Below are 14,206 nucleotides of genomic sequence, written 5' to 3'. Positions count from 1 at the left end.
TAGTCTTCAGGAATAGTTCTCCAGCCATCTGGAAGGAGAAGTGTGCTTTCCTTCTCTAAGAAGGGCTTCCTGACAGCTACGTTTCCATGGAGACCATTTCTGATGAGGCTTCGGCCAACAGTAGATGGATCAGATGAAGGTCCAGATGCATCAGCCAGGTCCTGGTTCAGGCCTTTGCTGGACTTGTTAGTATTTCTATGACATCATTTTCTGATAGTGTTCATGTACTGCAGACACTTTCTTCGTCCTGACTTGTCCGCTTTCCTCATCATACGCCACATCCGGCTGAGACAAGTCAGCCTGTCAGCTTATAGCTGTTGGAGAATCACCTTGTAGCATGAATACCAAACTGCTTTTTCCTTGACTTCTTTTATACTGATGCAGCCAAATAAATGGGAACAAATACTGCATCTTAATGAAAGGCGGCCTGTAACAAAGTGCCTAAATTCACTTTAAAAATCCCTGTGGTGGTAGTGGTGAAACATGACAAATCCCAGTCCAGATGGCTCAAATGACCAAGCTGAGCTCTGATAAATCTGAAATGCCCTGAATAAATTGTCTCATAAGTTTTTACAATCACAAAAGGCTTCTAAGATAAACTGGAAAACAGTGAAGTGACATGACACAGGAATCTTGTGATCTCTTTAGTTGCCTCTCGCGAGCTTTGTAGCAGCATTTTGTCCAGTGTGATGAAAAATAAGTTGTTTTTTTGTGTAACTGAAGAAAAGTCTGTTTCAATCTAAACAGAAAGAAGTGAAAGCATGAATAATAACGCTGTCCTTAACACCAGCATTCCTGATTTTGAACTGTGTCTTCAGTGGAAAAGGCAGCTATGAACCAGTTCTGGGTCCACATTTAAATTTGTCAGCTGTACAGAGAAGGCTGAAGTTCGCTGCTCACTGTAAAATTACATTTCCATGGTTTGTGAGCAAACACTTGGTCTTCTGTAAGTTAAACCGAGTTATACTTAAGTTATAGAGTTAAAGTACAGTGTATTACGGTCCTTGAGTTGGAGGAGGCATGTAGAGCATGACTTCTCATAGAGACCGGCACTGGCCTGATCTCAGCTCTAGTTTGCAGCTTTTATGTCTAATCATTCAGTTTGGTGGCAAAAAGCTTTCAGGTTCCTGATTCAAACACCAGTCCGAAATAACGTATGTAGCGCTGCTTTTAGGCTAAGATGTGAAGATGTTCCCTAATGACCTCAACAGAAAAGATCCATATGTTTATAGCAGCTCAGTTTCCCTGTGTGGGTTTTTACAGATCTCCGGGAAATAAGTGAAGCTATGACAGCTGTAATAAAGGAGACACAAACTGAGACTGGGCTCGTCCCAGCCTGCAGAGCTTACGCAAAACCACCATTGCGTTGTATTAACGTAGGAACTGAAGACTGGCGGGTACTTTGTTTCTGACCTTGTACATGTGGAAAATGAAAACTGGTCAGACTTCATCAGTAAGACCAGACCGACTCGTACTCTTGTCCCATCTTTACTGACCTACATGTTTTTATGAATTTCTGGCTTTGTGTAACTACCAGAGAGTGGAGCGGAAAAGGCGGAGCTCAGTTTGTTTGGGAAGTCTGAGAGGAGAGGATCTCCAAGGAAAGGGCGTATCTCTGATCTCTCTTTAGGGTGAACAACTGGAAACACAAACGCATGTTTGAACAGGAATGCCAGCAGTTACTGGCTGGCCTTGAGCTGCTCCTGATAAAACAAGTCTGAGGCGGGTAAACAAGAGACTGGCACAGCTAGATAATCAGTAGACCAGCTCTCTGCTACAGGACCAGTTCTTGGCTACAGGACCAGTTCTCAGCCACCAGACCAGTTCTCAACTACAGGACCAGTTATCAACTACAGGACTAGTTCTCAACTACAGAACCAGTTCTCAACTACAGGACCAGTTCTCAACTACAGGACCAGTTATCAACTACAGAACCAGTTCTCAACTACAGGACTAGTTCTCAACTACAGAACCAGTTCTCAACTACAGGACCAGTTCTCAACTACAGAACCAGTTCTCAACTACAGGACCAGTTCTCAACTACAGAACCAGTTCTCAACTACAGGACTAGTTCTCAACTACAGGACCAGTTCTCAACTACAGGACTAGTTCTCAACTACAGAACCAGTTCTCAACTACAGGACCAGTTCTCAACTGCAGGACTAGTTCTCAACTACAGAACCAGTTCTCAACTACAGGACCAGTTCTCAACTACAGAACCAGTTCTCAGCTCCAGGACCAGTTCTCAACTACAGAACCAGTTCTCAACTACAGGACCAGTTCTCAACTACAGGACTAGTTCTCAACTACAGAACCAGTTCTCAACTACAGGACCAGTTATCAACTACAGAACCAGTTCTCAACTACAGGACTAGTTCTCAACTACAGAACCAGTTCTCAACTACAGGACCAGTTCTCAACTACAGGACTAGTTCTCAACTACAGGACCAGTTCTCAGCTATTAATAGTGAAAGTCTTTTAGCTGCTTTGAACGATGGCATCCTGGTGGAGGATCATAGAAGTCCAGGTTTGGTTTAGACGGTAACAGATCGTCAAATAATCCTTTGACCCAGAGTCCTTAAACAGGATCTAGATCAGCGAAGGCTCTAGTCTAGTGGATTCAGATTTCTGGCTCAGTCCCCCAGTGACCAAAAACTGACCTGTAGTTCTGACCAGGTTCAAAAGAAAGCTTTGAGTTTGCTGCTGTTAAACCCTCGTCGCTCAGATGAGCCACTTCTGGCCTTCTTTCTATTTATCTAACTCATTTTTTCAATCTGTTATTAATTTATTTAATATTTAATGTTATTTTATTCCAGTCTTTTTCTTTTTTTTTCCTCATTTGTTTATTTATTTAGTTTTCATTTAGATCTGAATAAATATCGGCATTAAGGGGTTAACGTTAGCCTGGGACCACCATGGGGTGGCCTAGCTCGGCTCGGCCCGGCTCTCCGCGAAGCGAAGCGAGATAAAGAAAAGAGCGGGCTGTAAGTGATGGCTCCGGCCTGCAGCTTCAGGTGGAAGATTCTCACGTACGCTCAACGTACGGCCCACCGGGAGTTCTGCAAGCTGTCCACCACCTCCCTTTACGCTCGCTGAACGAGACGGACATGTTCAGGGAAAAGCAGGAACCTTCTGTCGGAGGAAACACAATTTAAGGCTTTGTGCTTCACAAAATGCTTCCTTCTGAGTTAGGAGCTGGCTTTAATTCCCGTAACACTGACATCCCAGGTTTAAATACATTAAACATTTCTCTGTTTTATTTCAGAATTTGATCATTTGGATTTATTTCTAAAACATAAATGTAATGTTTGTATGTGTATGTGGACCTGACCGGGTTGAATTAACACGGTAAACAGCGTCTTTGATTCTTCGATAATAAATTATCTAATTTTTGAATGATTTGAGCAACTTACTGACATGGAAGTGTGTAACAGGTTCAAACCGAGGTCAACAGTGTTCACCAGCGTTCCTCTGAGCAATGATTAAGGGTGTGAGACGTTCGGTCTGATGAGCTGAGGAGTGATTTTCTTCTGAGGTGAGAACATTTTACACTGTCTTCCACAGTGTGCGGCCAGTGTATGGAGCACAGCATCCGCCTCTCGATCCACGTTTGCGACGCACGTAAGTGCTCGGTATACAGCTGGGCTGCATGGTGCATGGACGCATTTCAAGCTTCACATTTTTCCTCCTGAAAGTGTTTCATGCTTCAGGTTCTTGGACTTGTGTGAGCTGCATGCACCAGTGATGTGCCAGTGTGATGCAGTGTTTACATTGTACATCCTGTCTGTTTTTTGTTGGATTTGCAGGATTTCTTTATTTTTGATACCATTCCTGCAGGTTTTTATGTGTGCATGACCTGTCTATTTCATTCAGTTCTTTAATTTTCATTTTTCATTTGTTCGAACTCTCATGGTGTCCTCCTGCAGATATCCTAAAGACACAAAGTCCAACTTCAACAATCTCAAGTCTAAAAAAGCCTCTAGCTTCCACGAGTTTGCCCGCAGCACCAATGACGCTTGGGACATTGATGATGAGGAGGATGAGGAATTCCGTGAGACTCCCATCCAAACTTCGTCTGCGACCTCGGGATTGGATTCTACAGCATCTCTGCACAGCCAAGTAAGCAGCTGTGGGCTGGTCTGAAATCATAAGAGAAATGATGGTTGTTGTTTTCTGTTTCATATGTTTATTGGTGTGTATACAAAATGGTGTTAACAAGTACCACAATCAGTTTAAAACCAGCACAGTGCATGCTTTTAACTTTCCTTTACACACAATGATTTTTTTTCCTACATATTTATACAAAACATATAAAAGATAACAATAAAACGAAACCCAAAACTAACAAGGTAACCGAAGTAAATAAACCCCCAAAGCACAGGACCAAAAGTACACACAAAAAAAAAAGGGGGGGGGGGGACTATTTTACAAAAAGGTTGCCACTTTTTGTAAAATCTATTTGAACCGCCACTCCTAGAGTATCTAATCTTCTCAACTTTTAAAAAATACATAACCTCGTTCATCCACTGCGTGCTAGAGGGGGAATTTGTTGACTTCCAATGAAGGAGGAGATGATGTCTGGCTATCAGAGAAGTGAAAGCTAAAACCTCTAAATGTACAGTAGAATACCGGGTGTATTCCTCTGGAAGACCAAAGATGGCAATATGTGGGGAAACATCAAAAGGCTTCGAGAGTACCTTCGACATTGTGTCAAAATACATCCCCCAAAAATTCTTAAGTGACTGGCAGTAGAAAAACACATGTGCCAGATTACAAGGTGAGCCCGCTCATCTATCACAAACATCTATTATGTTTGGGAATATTTGAGACAATTTTGTTTTTGAGAAATGACACCTAAACAGGACTTTGAACTGTATCAGAGTCAAACGAGCACATATGGAGCTCCTGTGAATAGTATTTAGTGCGGCGTCCCACCAATGTTCATCGAGGGCAAACCCCAGCTCATGCTCCCAAGCCTCCTTTGTTCTAGTCGTTAGGAGACCATCGTAGGACTGAATAGTGCAGTAAATTTTTGAGACAAGAGACTTCTGTAAAGGATCTAATCCTAGAAATTCATCCCATACCTGCTCAGGAGGGGGATGAGGGAAGGCAGGAAACAAGGACTTGGCAGAATTCCTAACCTGGAAGTATCTAAAAAGATGTGAGAGTGGGAGATTAAATTCACAAGCCAAATCTGCAAAGGAGCGAAAAGCCCCATCTCTATAGAGGTCCCTAAAACATTTCAGTCCCCTATCATGCCACAGGATAAAAGTGGGATCCGTAAATGTAGGTTTGAACATATGATTCCTCAGCAATGGGGTTAATGATGAAGCAGGGGTAAATTTAAATTGCTTTCTGAATTGAAACCATATTCCGAGAGTGGCGATAACCACTGGGTTGGAGGTAAGGCCAGAGGGCTTAGTCGAGACCGGGCCAGTCAGTAGTGCAAGAAGAGAGGACGAAGGACATGACCGTGCCTCTAGCTGACACCAAGGTATGTCAGCATCCTTTGACCAAAACGCAATCCTAGTTATATTAACTGCCCTATAGTAAAACTGGAAATTTGGCAGAGAGAGACCACCATCAAACTTACAATTTTGAAGTACTTTTTGGCGGATACTAGGTGTTTTGCCATTCCATATGAAGTTAGAAATAGTTTGATCAATAGTTTTGAAAAAACGTTTAGATAACAATATAGGCAAAGATTGAAATAAAAACAAAAATTTTGGCAGGACATTCATCTTGATAATGTTGATACTCCCAATCAAGGAAAGAGAGAGAGAGCCCCACCTCTGGAAGTCTGCCTTTACTTCAGTCAACAGGGGAGAAAAGTTAACTGAATAAAGAGATTTAAAGCCCCTAGCTACGTTAACCCCCAGATACCTAAATCCAGAAGGACTAAGTTTAAAAGGGATGTCAGACTGAGAGAGCTGCATCGCTAACGCATTAACTGGATAACATTCGCTTTTTGAGACGTTGACCTTGTACCCTGAAAATGCACCAAACCTATGAAAAAATGACAGAATAGCAGGACCTGCATTTAGAGGATTTGAGACATACAGTAACAAGTTGTCGGCATATAATGAAAGCTTATATTCCGTGTGCGAAGGTGTAATGCCAGTAAAAACGGGAGAGGATCTCAAATAAACTGACAATGGCTCCATTGCAAGTGCAAATAAAAAAGGAGACAAAGGGCAACCCTGTCTACATCCTCTATTCAAAAGGAAAGAACTGGACTGGACACCATTAGTAGTAATAGTGGCACACGGTAAAGTATAAAGAAGACGTATCCAAGATATGAAGCCTTTGCCGAAACCGAATTTATCCAAAACAGCAAACAGGTAGTTCCACTCAACTCTGTCGAACGCCTTTTCCGCGTCAACTGATACTACCACTTCCGGTGTGGTTGTGGATTCTTTAGAGTAGATTACATTTAGTAAAGTACGAATATTGTAAAAAAGCTGACGGCCCTTTACAAAACCAGTCTGCTCCTTAGAAACAGAAACAGAGGTCATTATTTTTGGAAAATCTGACCTGCTGGCAGGATGCAGCAGCGTTATTGGTACCCTGGACTTATTTATTCATTCTTTTATTAAAAATCTTGGTGTTTTATTTGATCCTAACCTTAAATTTGACAGGCAGGTTTGTGCAGTAGTCAAGTCTAGCTTTTATCAGCAGAATTAAGCCTTACCTTCCCTGTGATGCCCTAGAAAGGGTTATACACGCTTTTATTTTCTCTCGACTGGACTACTGCAACTCCCTTTATTCTGGGATTGATCAATGTCTTCTGCGCCGTCTTCAGCTGATTCAAAACTCAGCTGCCCGCTTACTAACGGGGACTAGACGGCGGGAGCACATTACGCCAGTGCTGCGATCCCTTCACTGGCTGCCTGTTGCTTTTAGAATTTCTTTTAAACTCTTACTTTTGACTTTTAAATGTTTACATGGTCTAGCACCTTCTTATCTGTCCGAGTTGCTTCACCACCACCGTCCTGGTAGGGCACTGAGGTCGGAAAATCAACTGAGGTTAGTAGTCCCGAGGACTCGGTTAGTCACTCGGGGAGACAGAGCTTTCTCAGTGGTGGCTCCAAAACTTTGGAATGGACTTCCTCTCTCTGTGAGGTCTGCCAAAGATTTGAATAATTTTAAATGTCTTTTGAAAACTTATCTCTTTACTTTGGCTTTTAACCCTAGAGAGCAGGATCATTAGGCTAGGTCTTTTAATTTAATTATATTTTTATCTGTTATTTTACTGTTTTAAACTGCTTGTTTTATTATGATTTGATGTTTTATTTGTTGTAATTTTATCTGTACAGCACTTTGGGTACCCTGGGGTATGAGAAGGTGCTATATAAATAAAGGTTGATTGATTGATTGAAATAAAAATTGGGAGGACCTTTTCTAAGCGACGAGCTAAGGCTTTTGCAAGTATCTTGGTGTCCACATTCATTAATAAGACAGGCCTGTAAGAAGTGCAAAGTTCTGGATCCTTGTCCTTCTTTAAGAGGACACTAATAGAGGCCTGTCTCAATGTAGGGGGGAGAGAGCCCTGTGACAGTGATTCAACATAAACAGAAAGCAATAATGGAATGAGTTTGGTGTTAAACGCCTTAAAAAATTCTACCGGAAATCCATCTGGACCGGGAGCTTTATTATTTTGCATGCTTTGTAAAGCAAGATAAAGCTCCTGAACAGTCAATGGTGAGTCTAATTGATTAATCACCTCTGGACATATAGCAGGAAGCTCAAGATCATCTAAAAAGGTTTGCATGTCTGACAAATCTGACCCTGATTCAGAGCTATACAAAGAGGAATAAAAAGATGAGAAAACTGAATTAATAGAATCTGGCTCCTCCAACAGTGCACCCGTTGTGTCCTTGATACAAGGGATTAGACGCAAGGCTGCCTGTCGACGTAGTTGGTGAGCTCGCAGTCTTCCCGACTTATCGCCATGTTCGTAGTATCTGGAGCGAGAGTGTAGCAAGAGTCGCTCAGCTTCGCTGGTTGTGATTAGGTCTAACTCGGTCTGCAAGGCTACCCTGCGCTTTAACAGATCAGTAGATGGAGTGGCCGCGAGCTGTTGGTCCACAGAGTCTAAATCTGCTAAGAGCTTCTGTATAGTAAACATGCATGTTTTCCTCAAGTGTGCAGAGTAAGAAATAACCTGACCCGGTAAATAGGCTTTTAAAGATTCCCAAAGTAATGCTTTTGAAATCGGATCTTCCTCTGATTGATTGAGACTAATAAAATCATCAATTGCTGTTGTAATGAGTTTATGAAATTTATCATCTGACAGAAGTGACGTGTTAAACCTCCACTGAGTGGAGTAGCGAGGTCCTGGTGAAACTTGAATATCTAAAGATACGGGTGCCTGATCAGATATAGCAATAGAATGGTACAAAACATCTGACACTTTGGGCATTAGTTTAGAGTCTATAAAGTAGTAATCGATGCGGGAAAAAGTCTGATTCACATGTGAGTAGAAAGAGTATTGTCTACCACTAGGGTTCCTAAATCTCCAGGGGTCGACGCAGCCATTAGCAGACATAAAATTACCGAGCATCTTAGCCATTAGTGATTGAGTGGAGCCAAATTTCGATCGATCTAACTGAGGATTAATGACACAGTTCATGTCCCCGCCAAAAATCAAAAAGTGATCATTTAGAGAAGGGAGACTTTCTAACAACTTATTCATAAAGTGTGGATTGTCAAAATTTGGTGCGTATACATTAACAAGTAGGACAGGAGTATGAGCTAAAGTACCTGAAATTATCAAATATCTACCTTCCCTATCAGAATTAACTGCAGATGGTGTAAATGAAATTGATTTACCAATCAGAACAGCAACCCCCCTGGCCTTAGAGTTGAAGCTAGAATGGAACACTTCCGAAACCCAGGGACACTTCAGTCTAACTTGATCCTTGGTTCTCATGTGGGTCTCCTGTAGGAACACAATGTCAGGTTTTAAGCGCTTTAGGTGAGAGAACACCCGGGATCGTTTACCGGCTCCCCCCAAACCCTTAATATTCCAACTGACAAAACATACAGATGAGCCTACAATGTTAGCCATGTACAGTAGATATCAAAAAGCAAGTGGACCAAGGTGACAGCCCCCCCCCCCAAAAAAAACCTACACACACACACACAAAACAGACAATAACATGACATAACCAAGGACTAAAACTAACTCTCCCCAATCCCCATAAATCCCCCCCGCAGCACCTACCACTACCCCATCCCCAAACGACAGGGCACCAGTGCAAACTCTGTTGGGAGTCACAATCCAAAAAGGTAAACTCAAGGCTATGAACCACGTAGTGGTCTTCATTTAGCTCCGAACTCAGGAGGAGCTCCTGCAAAACAGTAACAAAATATATGACTAAACAGCAGGGCTTAAGTGTACAACAATATTTTTCCCAAATTATTTTAAGATATGTGAACAAAACCACATAATAAATCACTTAACAATATAATAAAAGTATCAGTGTAACTGATAAGTGTAAAGAAAAAAAAAAAAAAACAGTAGTTGAAACATACATTATTCAGAATTGCAGCATCATAACTCTATTAGCGAATTTCAAGTCTGTTTGAGAGTCTTCACAAAAACATCGGCCTCTCCGGGTGATGTAAACTCTTTGGTGATACCATTACTTGTGATCCGGAGGCGAGCTGGATGTAGCAGACCAAACCGTATGCCTGGAATCTCCCGAAGTTGACGTTGAATGTCATTGAATGCAGCCCGGGCCCTGGCCGTCCGCGCAGTAAGGTCTGGGAAGACGGAGATGACTGTGTCCTTGATCTTGATCCGTTGCTGAATTCTGGCACGCCGCAGGATGTCAGCACAGTCTGCATAATAATGCAAACGGGCTGTTATGGGGCGAGGACGTTCACCGGGGTTGGGTTTAGGCTGGGGTGAGTGATGAGCCCGGTCTACAACAGGCTCCTTATCCAGGCCAAAGGCTTCTTTAAGCAGAGAGGAGACCGTCGCTGCCGTGATAGGAATGTTATAGTCCTCAGGCAGTCCCACGATCCTGATATTATTGCAGCGACACCTCGCCTCTAAATCTTCGCACTTATTCTCAAGTGAAACAAGTTGGGTCGAAAGTCTTTCCACCTTATTTTGGAGTGAGAACACATCATCTGTGCAAGTCGATAGCGAGACCTCCATGTCACCAATAGTGCCTTTCAACCCGTGTACCTCCGCGTTAATAGCTGCAATGCTAGCACTCAGTTCCGTTTTCACGGACTGCAACTCCGACTTTATATGAGACAAATTTTCAGTCATAGCTGTATGTAGTTCAGTCTTGAAAATGCCTAACATTTCCTCCTGAAGAGCAGTAAGCAACTCCGCAGAAGACATGCTCGAAAAGGCGGCGGCTCCGTCTGGGGGCGGTGAAATAGGATCACTTGGGGGCGAAGATCTAGCCTGAGGAGCAGTGTCGCTGAACTGTTCGTATTCTTCGGTTTTGTTGGCATTTCGTGGTAAAAGTATTGTGAAATAGAGTCACAAAAATAGAATATGTTCACACAACATCAACATAAGCCCCCTGACACAGTATAACGATGAGTTCTGCAGGAGCTCAAAAAGTCACGTCTCACTCCATCGGTCGCTCAGCCGGAAGTTCCATGATGGTTGTTGTTTTGAACCTCTGTGTCCTTTTAGCAGCTGCAGCATCAGCAGGACAACACAGGAAGCGTGTTGTCACGCCGACTGGCATCACGCAGGACAGACGCTCAGGACCTCCAGGAGGAGGAGGATGCCGGAGGTGACCAGGCCAATGGCAAAGTGGTGAAGTCTAATAGTGATGCACACCTCAGCTCATCCTCAGGTATGTTGGAGATGTGCTGCAGTGGTTTGTTTAGCAGCTTATCGGATGATTCATAGTGGAGCTAATCGGAGACGCGGCCCTGCAGGGAAGCTGCTGGGATTACATCAGACCATCAGTGTAAGCCAAACATGTCCCCACGATGAAACGTTCCCTCTGAATAAGCTCTGAATTTTTACTCAAACAGGAAGCAGTGAAAAGGCTCTGAAATGTTTTTTAGCTTTGTATAATGAGTTAAAGTGCTACCTTGAACCTTCAACACATAGAATGTTCCAGCAGTTTTGATATGATTAGACCCTCACAGCTGGACAATGTGCTCTCATTTTCCAGCTGTGTGGGGTCTCAACTCATCCAGTTATAAGTTAACGGTTAGCATCACATTCTCTTGGATTATTTGCAATTTTTTATAAGAATATAATTAAATCATTTACAGAATATGACTAAGTGTAACTTAATTTAAAATGATAAAAGCTTCATTTTCATTCAAGGTTTTATATGAGGTGATTATTGTGATTTTTATCCTACGTACAGTCCTCTCACAGTATCTGCAGTTAGTGTTTTGATTGAAGGGTAATCAGTGGCAAAACTTTTCTTTCTGCTCAATTCTTCTGCTTTCCTGCTTAATTTAATCCAGATTAAACTAAATCTAATATGTATACTTTTAATTTGGACTAGTTAGATTTGTTCATTTAATAAACCTCTGTAATGTTTTTAATATGTAAATTTAGTTTCATCCAACTAATGTGGCATTTTTGCCGTTTGTTGTTGAGAATATAAAGAAAGCAGCAAATGTAGATTTTAGTCACCTGACAACTCAAACAACTTGACTACAATCCTTTTTTTTTTTAACCTATAAAAAAGAAGATTTAGTTGTGATATCAGCCAACGTGCTGCGCTCCAGCTGGAACAGCTCATCTGAAAAGGAGTTGAATAGCCTGAAAATAAAAAGTAGAAATGTTGAAGTAGTAGAGGAAAATGAGAATAAAGTAATCTCATAGGAGTAACTGAGGCAAAATTAGTTGCTACCTTGAGGGTATTAAATAAAAGATATGACTGTGGTTTTTACATTCAACTTATTTTTGCTTTAATATCAAAGTACCTTCTTTTACAAAACACTGTTTAAACCACTTCATGATTAGAGTCTCCCATGTTTTCTCCTCTGCAGTGCGGTCCTCGCTACATAAGCAGCAGTCTCTCCCAGTTCGGCCCATCATCCCACTGGTGGCTCGCATCTCAGACCAGAACGCTTCAGGGGCGCCACCCATGACTGTGCGGGAGAAAATCCGGCTAGACAAATTCAAGCAGCTACTGGCGAGTCCCAACACTGATCTAGGTACAGCCGGAGCCAAAAGCACCAATACCATCTTTCATTCTTTCATGAAATGAGTTCATCACGATAAACCGAGACGCTCGAACCGAGACCCTCAAACAGAGACGCTGGAACCAAAACACTCAAACCGAGACGCTCGAACAGAGACGCTCTAACAGAGACGCTGGAACCAAAACGCTCAAACCGAGACGCTCGAACAGAGACGCTCGAACTGAGACGCTCTAACAGAGACGCTCGAACCGAGACGCTCGAACCGAGACGCTCGAACCGAGACGCTCGAACCGAGACGCTCTAACAGAGACGCTCGAACCGAGACCCTCAAACAGAGACGCTGGAACCGAGACGCTCAAACAGAGACGCTCAAACAGAGACGCTGGAACCGAGACGCTGGAACCGAGACGCTGGAACCGAGACGCTGGAACCGAGACGCTGGAACCGAGACGCTCTAACAGAGACGCTCAAACAGAGACGCTGGAACCGAGACGCTCTAACAGAGACGCTGGAACCAAAACGCTCGAACCGAGACGCTCGAACAGAGACGCTCGAACAGAGACGCTCGAACCGAGACGCTCGAACCGAGACGCTCTAACAGAGACGCTCGAACCGAGACGCTCTAACAGAGACGCTCGAACCGAGACCCTCAAACAGAGACGCTGGAACCGAGACGCTGGAACCAAAACGCTCAAACCGAGACGCTCGAACAGAGACGCTCTAACAGAGACGCTGGAACCAAAACGCTCAAACCGAGACGCTCGAACCGAGACGCTCGAACCGAGACGCTCGAACCGAGACGCTCTAACAGAGACGCTGGAACCGAGACGCTCAAACAGAGACGCTCAAACAGAGACTCTCGAACTGAGACCCTCGAACCGAGACCCTCGAACCGAGACGCTCAAACAGAGACGCTCAAACCGAGACGCTCAGAGACGCTGGAACCGAGACGCTCAAACAGAGACGCTCAGAGATGCTCGAACCGAGACGCTCGAACAGAGACGCTGGAACCAAAACGCTCGAACCGAGACGCTCGAACAGAGACGCTCGAACCGAGACGCTCGAACCGAGACGCTCTAACAGAGACGCTCGAACCGAGACGCTCTAACAGAGACGCTCGAACCGAGACCCTCAAACAGAGACGCTGGAACCGAGACGCTGGAACCAAAACACTCAAACCGAGACGCTCGAACAGAGACGCTCTAACAGAGACGCTGGAACCAAAACGCTCAAACCGAGACGCTCGAACAGAGACGCTCGAACTGAGACGCTCTAACAGAGACGCTCGAACCGAGACGCTCTAACAGAGACGCTCGAACCGAGACCCTCAAACAGAGACGCTGGAACCGAGACGCTCAAACAGAGACGCTCAAACAGAGACGCTGAAACAGAGACGCTGGAACCGAGACGCTCTAACAGAGACGCTGGAACCAAAACGCTCGAACCGAGACGCTCGAACAGAGACGCTCGAACCGAGACGCTCGAACCGAGACGCTCTAACAGAGACGCTCGAACCGAGACCCTCAAACAGAGACGCTGGAACCGAGACGCTCAAACAGAGACGCTGGAACCGAGACGCTCGAACCGAGACGCTCTAACAGAGACGCTGGAACCAAAACGCTCGAACAGAGACGCTCGAACCGAGACGCTCGAACCGAGACGCTCTAACAGAGACGCTCGAACCGAGACCCTCAAACAGAGACGCTGGAACCGAGACGCTCAAACAGAGACGCTCAAACAGAGACGCTCAAACAGAGACGCTGGAATCGAGACGCTGGAACCGAGACGCTGGAACCGAGACGCTGGAACCGAGACCCTCAAACAGAGATGCTGGAACCGAAACGCTCGAACAGAGACACTCGAACAGAGACGCTCGAACCGAGACGCTCTAACAGAGACGCTCGGACCGAGACGCTCAAACAGAGACGCTCAAACAGAGACACTCGAACCGAGACGCTCAAACAGAGATGCTCAAACCGAGATGCTGGAACCGAGACGCTGGAACAGAGACGCTCGAACCGAGACGCTCAGAGACGCTCGAACCGAGACACTCGGAGAT

The 14,206-nt window shown here is 44.3% G+C and overlaps 1 protein-coding gene across 4 annotated transcripts in view; it reads left to right on the top strand.

The window, feature by feature from the left end:
• The window catches only part of tbc1d22b (TBC1 domain family, member 22B), a 36,851-nt gene that overhangs the window by 909 nt on the left and 21,736 nt on the right, over window positions 1–14,206 (top strand). Inside the window, exons 2-5 of one of the 4 annotated variants that reach the window (XM_042003231.1) lie at window positions 3,565–3,621; window positions 3,927–4,119; window positions 10,667–10,829; window positions 11,992–12,159. In XM_042003231.1, coding sequence (XP_041859165.1) covers window positions 3,565–3,621; window positions 3,927–4,119; window positions 10,667–10,829; window positions 11,992–12,159 — 581 coding nt within the window. Of the gene's footprint in view, window positions 1–3,564; window positions 3,622–3,926; window positions 4,120–10,663; window positions 10,830–11,991; window positions 12,160–14,206 lie in introns of all 4 variants that reach the window. The other 3 variants (XM_042003230.1, XM_042003233.1, XM_042003232.1) reach the window with 3 other exon arrangements.

Source organism: Melanotaenia boesemani, chromosome 13 (genome assembly GCF_017639745.1).
Source record: "Melanotaenia boesemani isolate fMelBoe1 chromosome 13, fMelBoe1.pri, whole genome shotgun sequence".
Taxonomy (NCBI): domain Eukaryota; kingdom Metazoa; phylum Chordata; class Actinopteri; order Atheriniformes; family Melanotaeniidae; genus Melanotaenia; species Melanotaenia boesemani.
The sequence above is the reverse complement of the archived record's forward strand: the minus strand, read 5'-3'. Positions and strand labels throughout refer to the sequence as shown.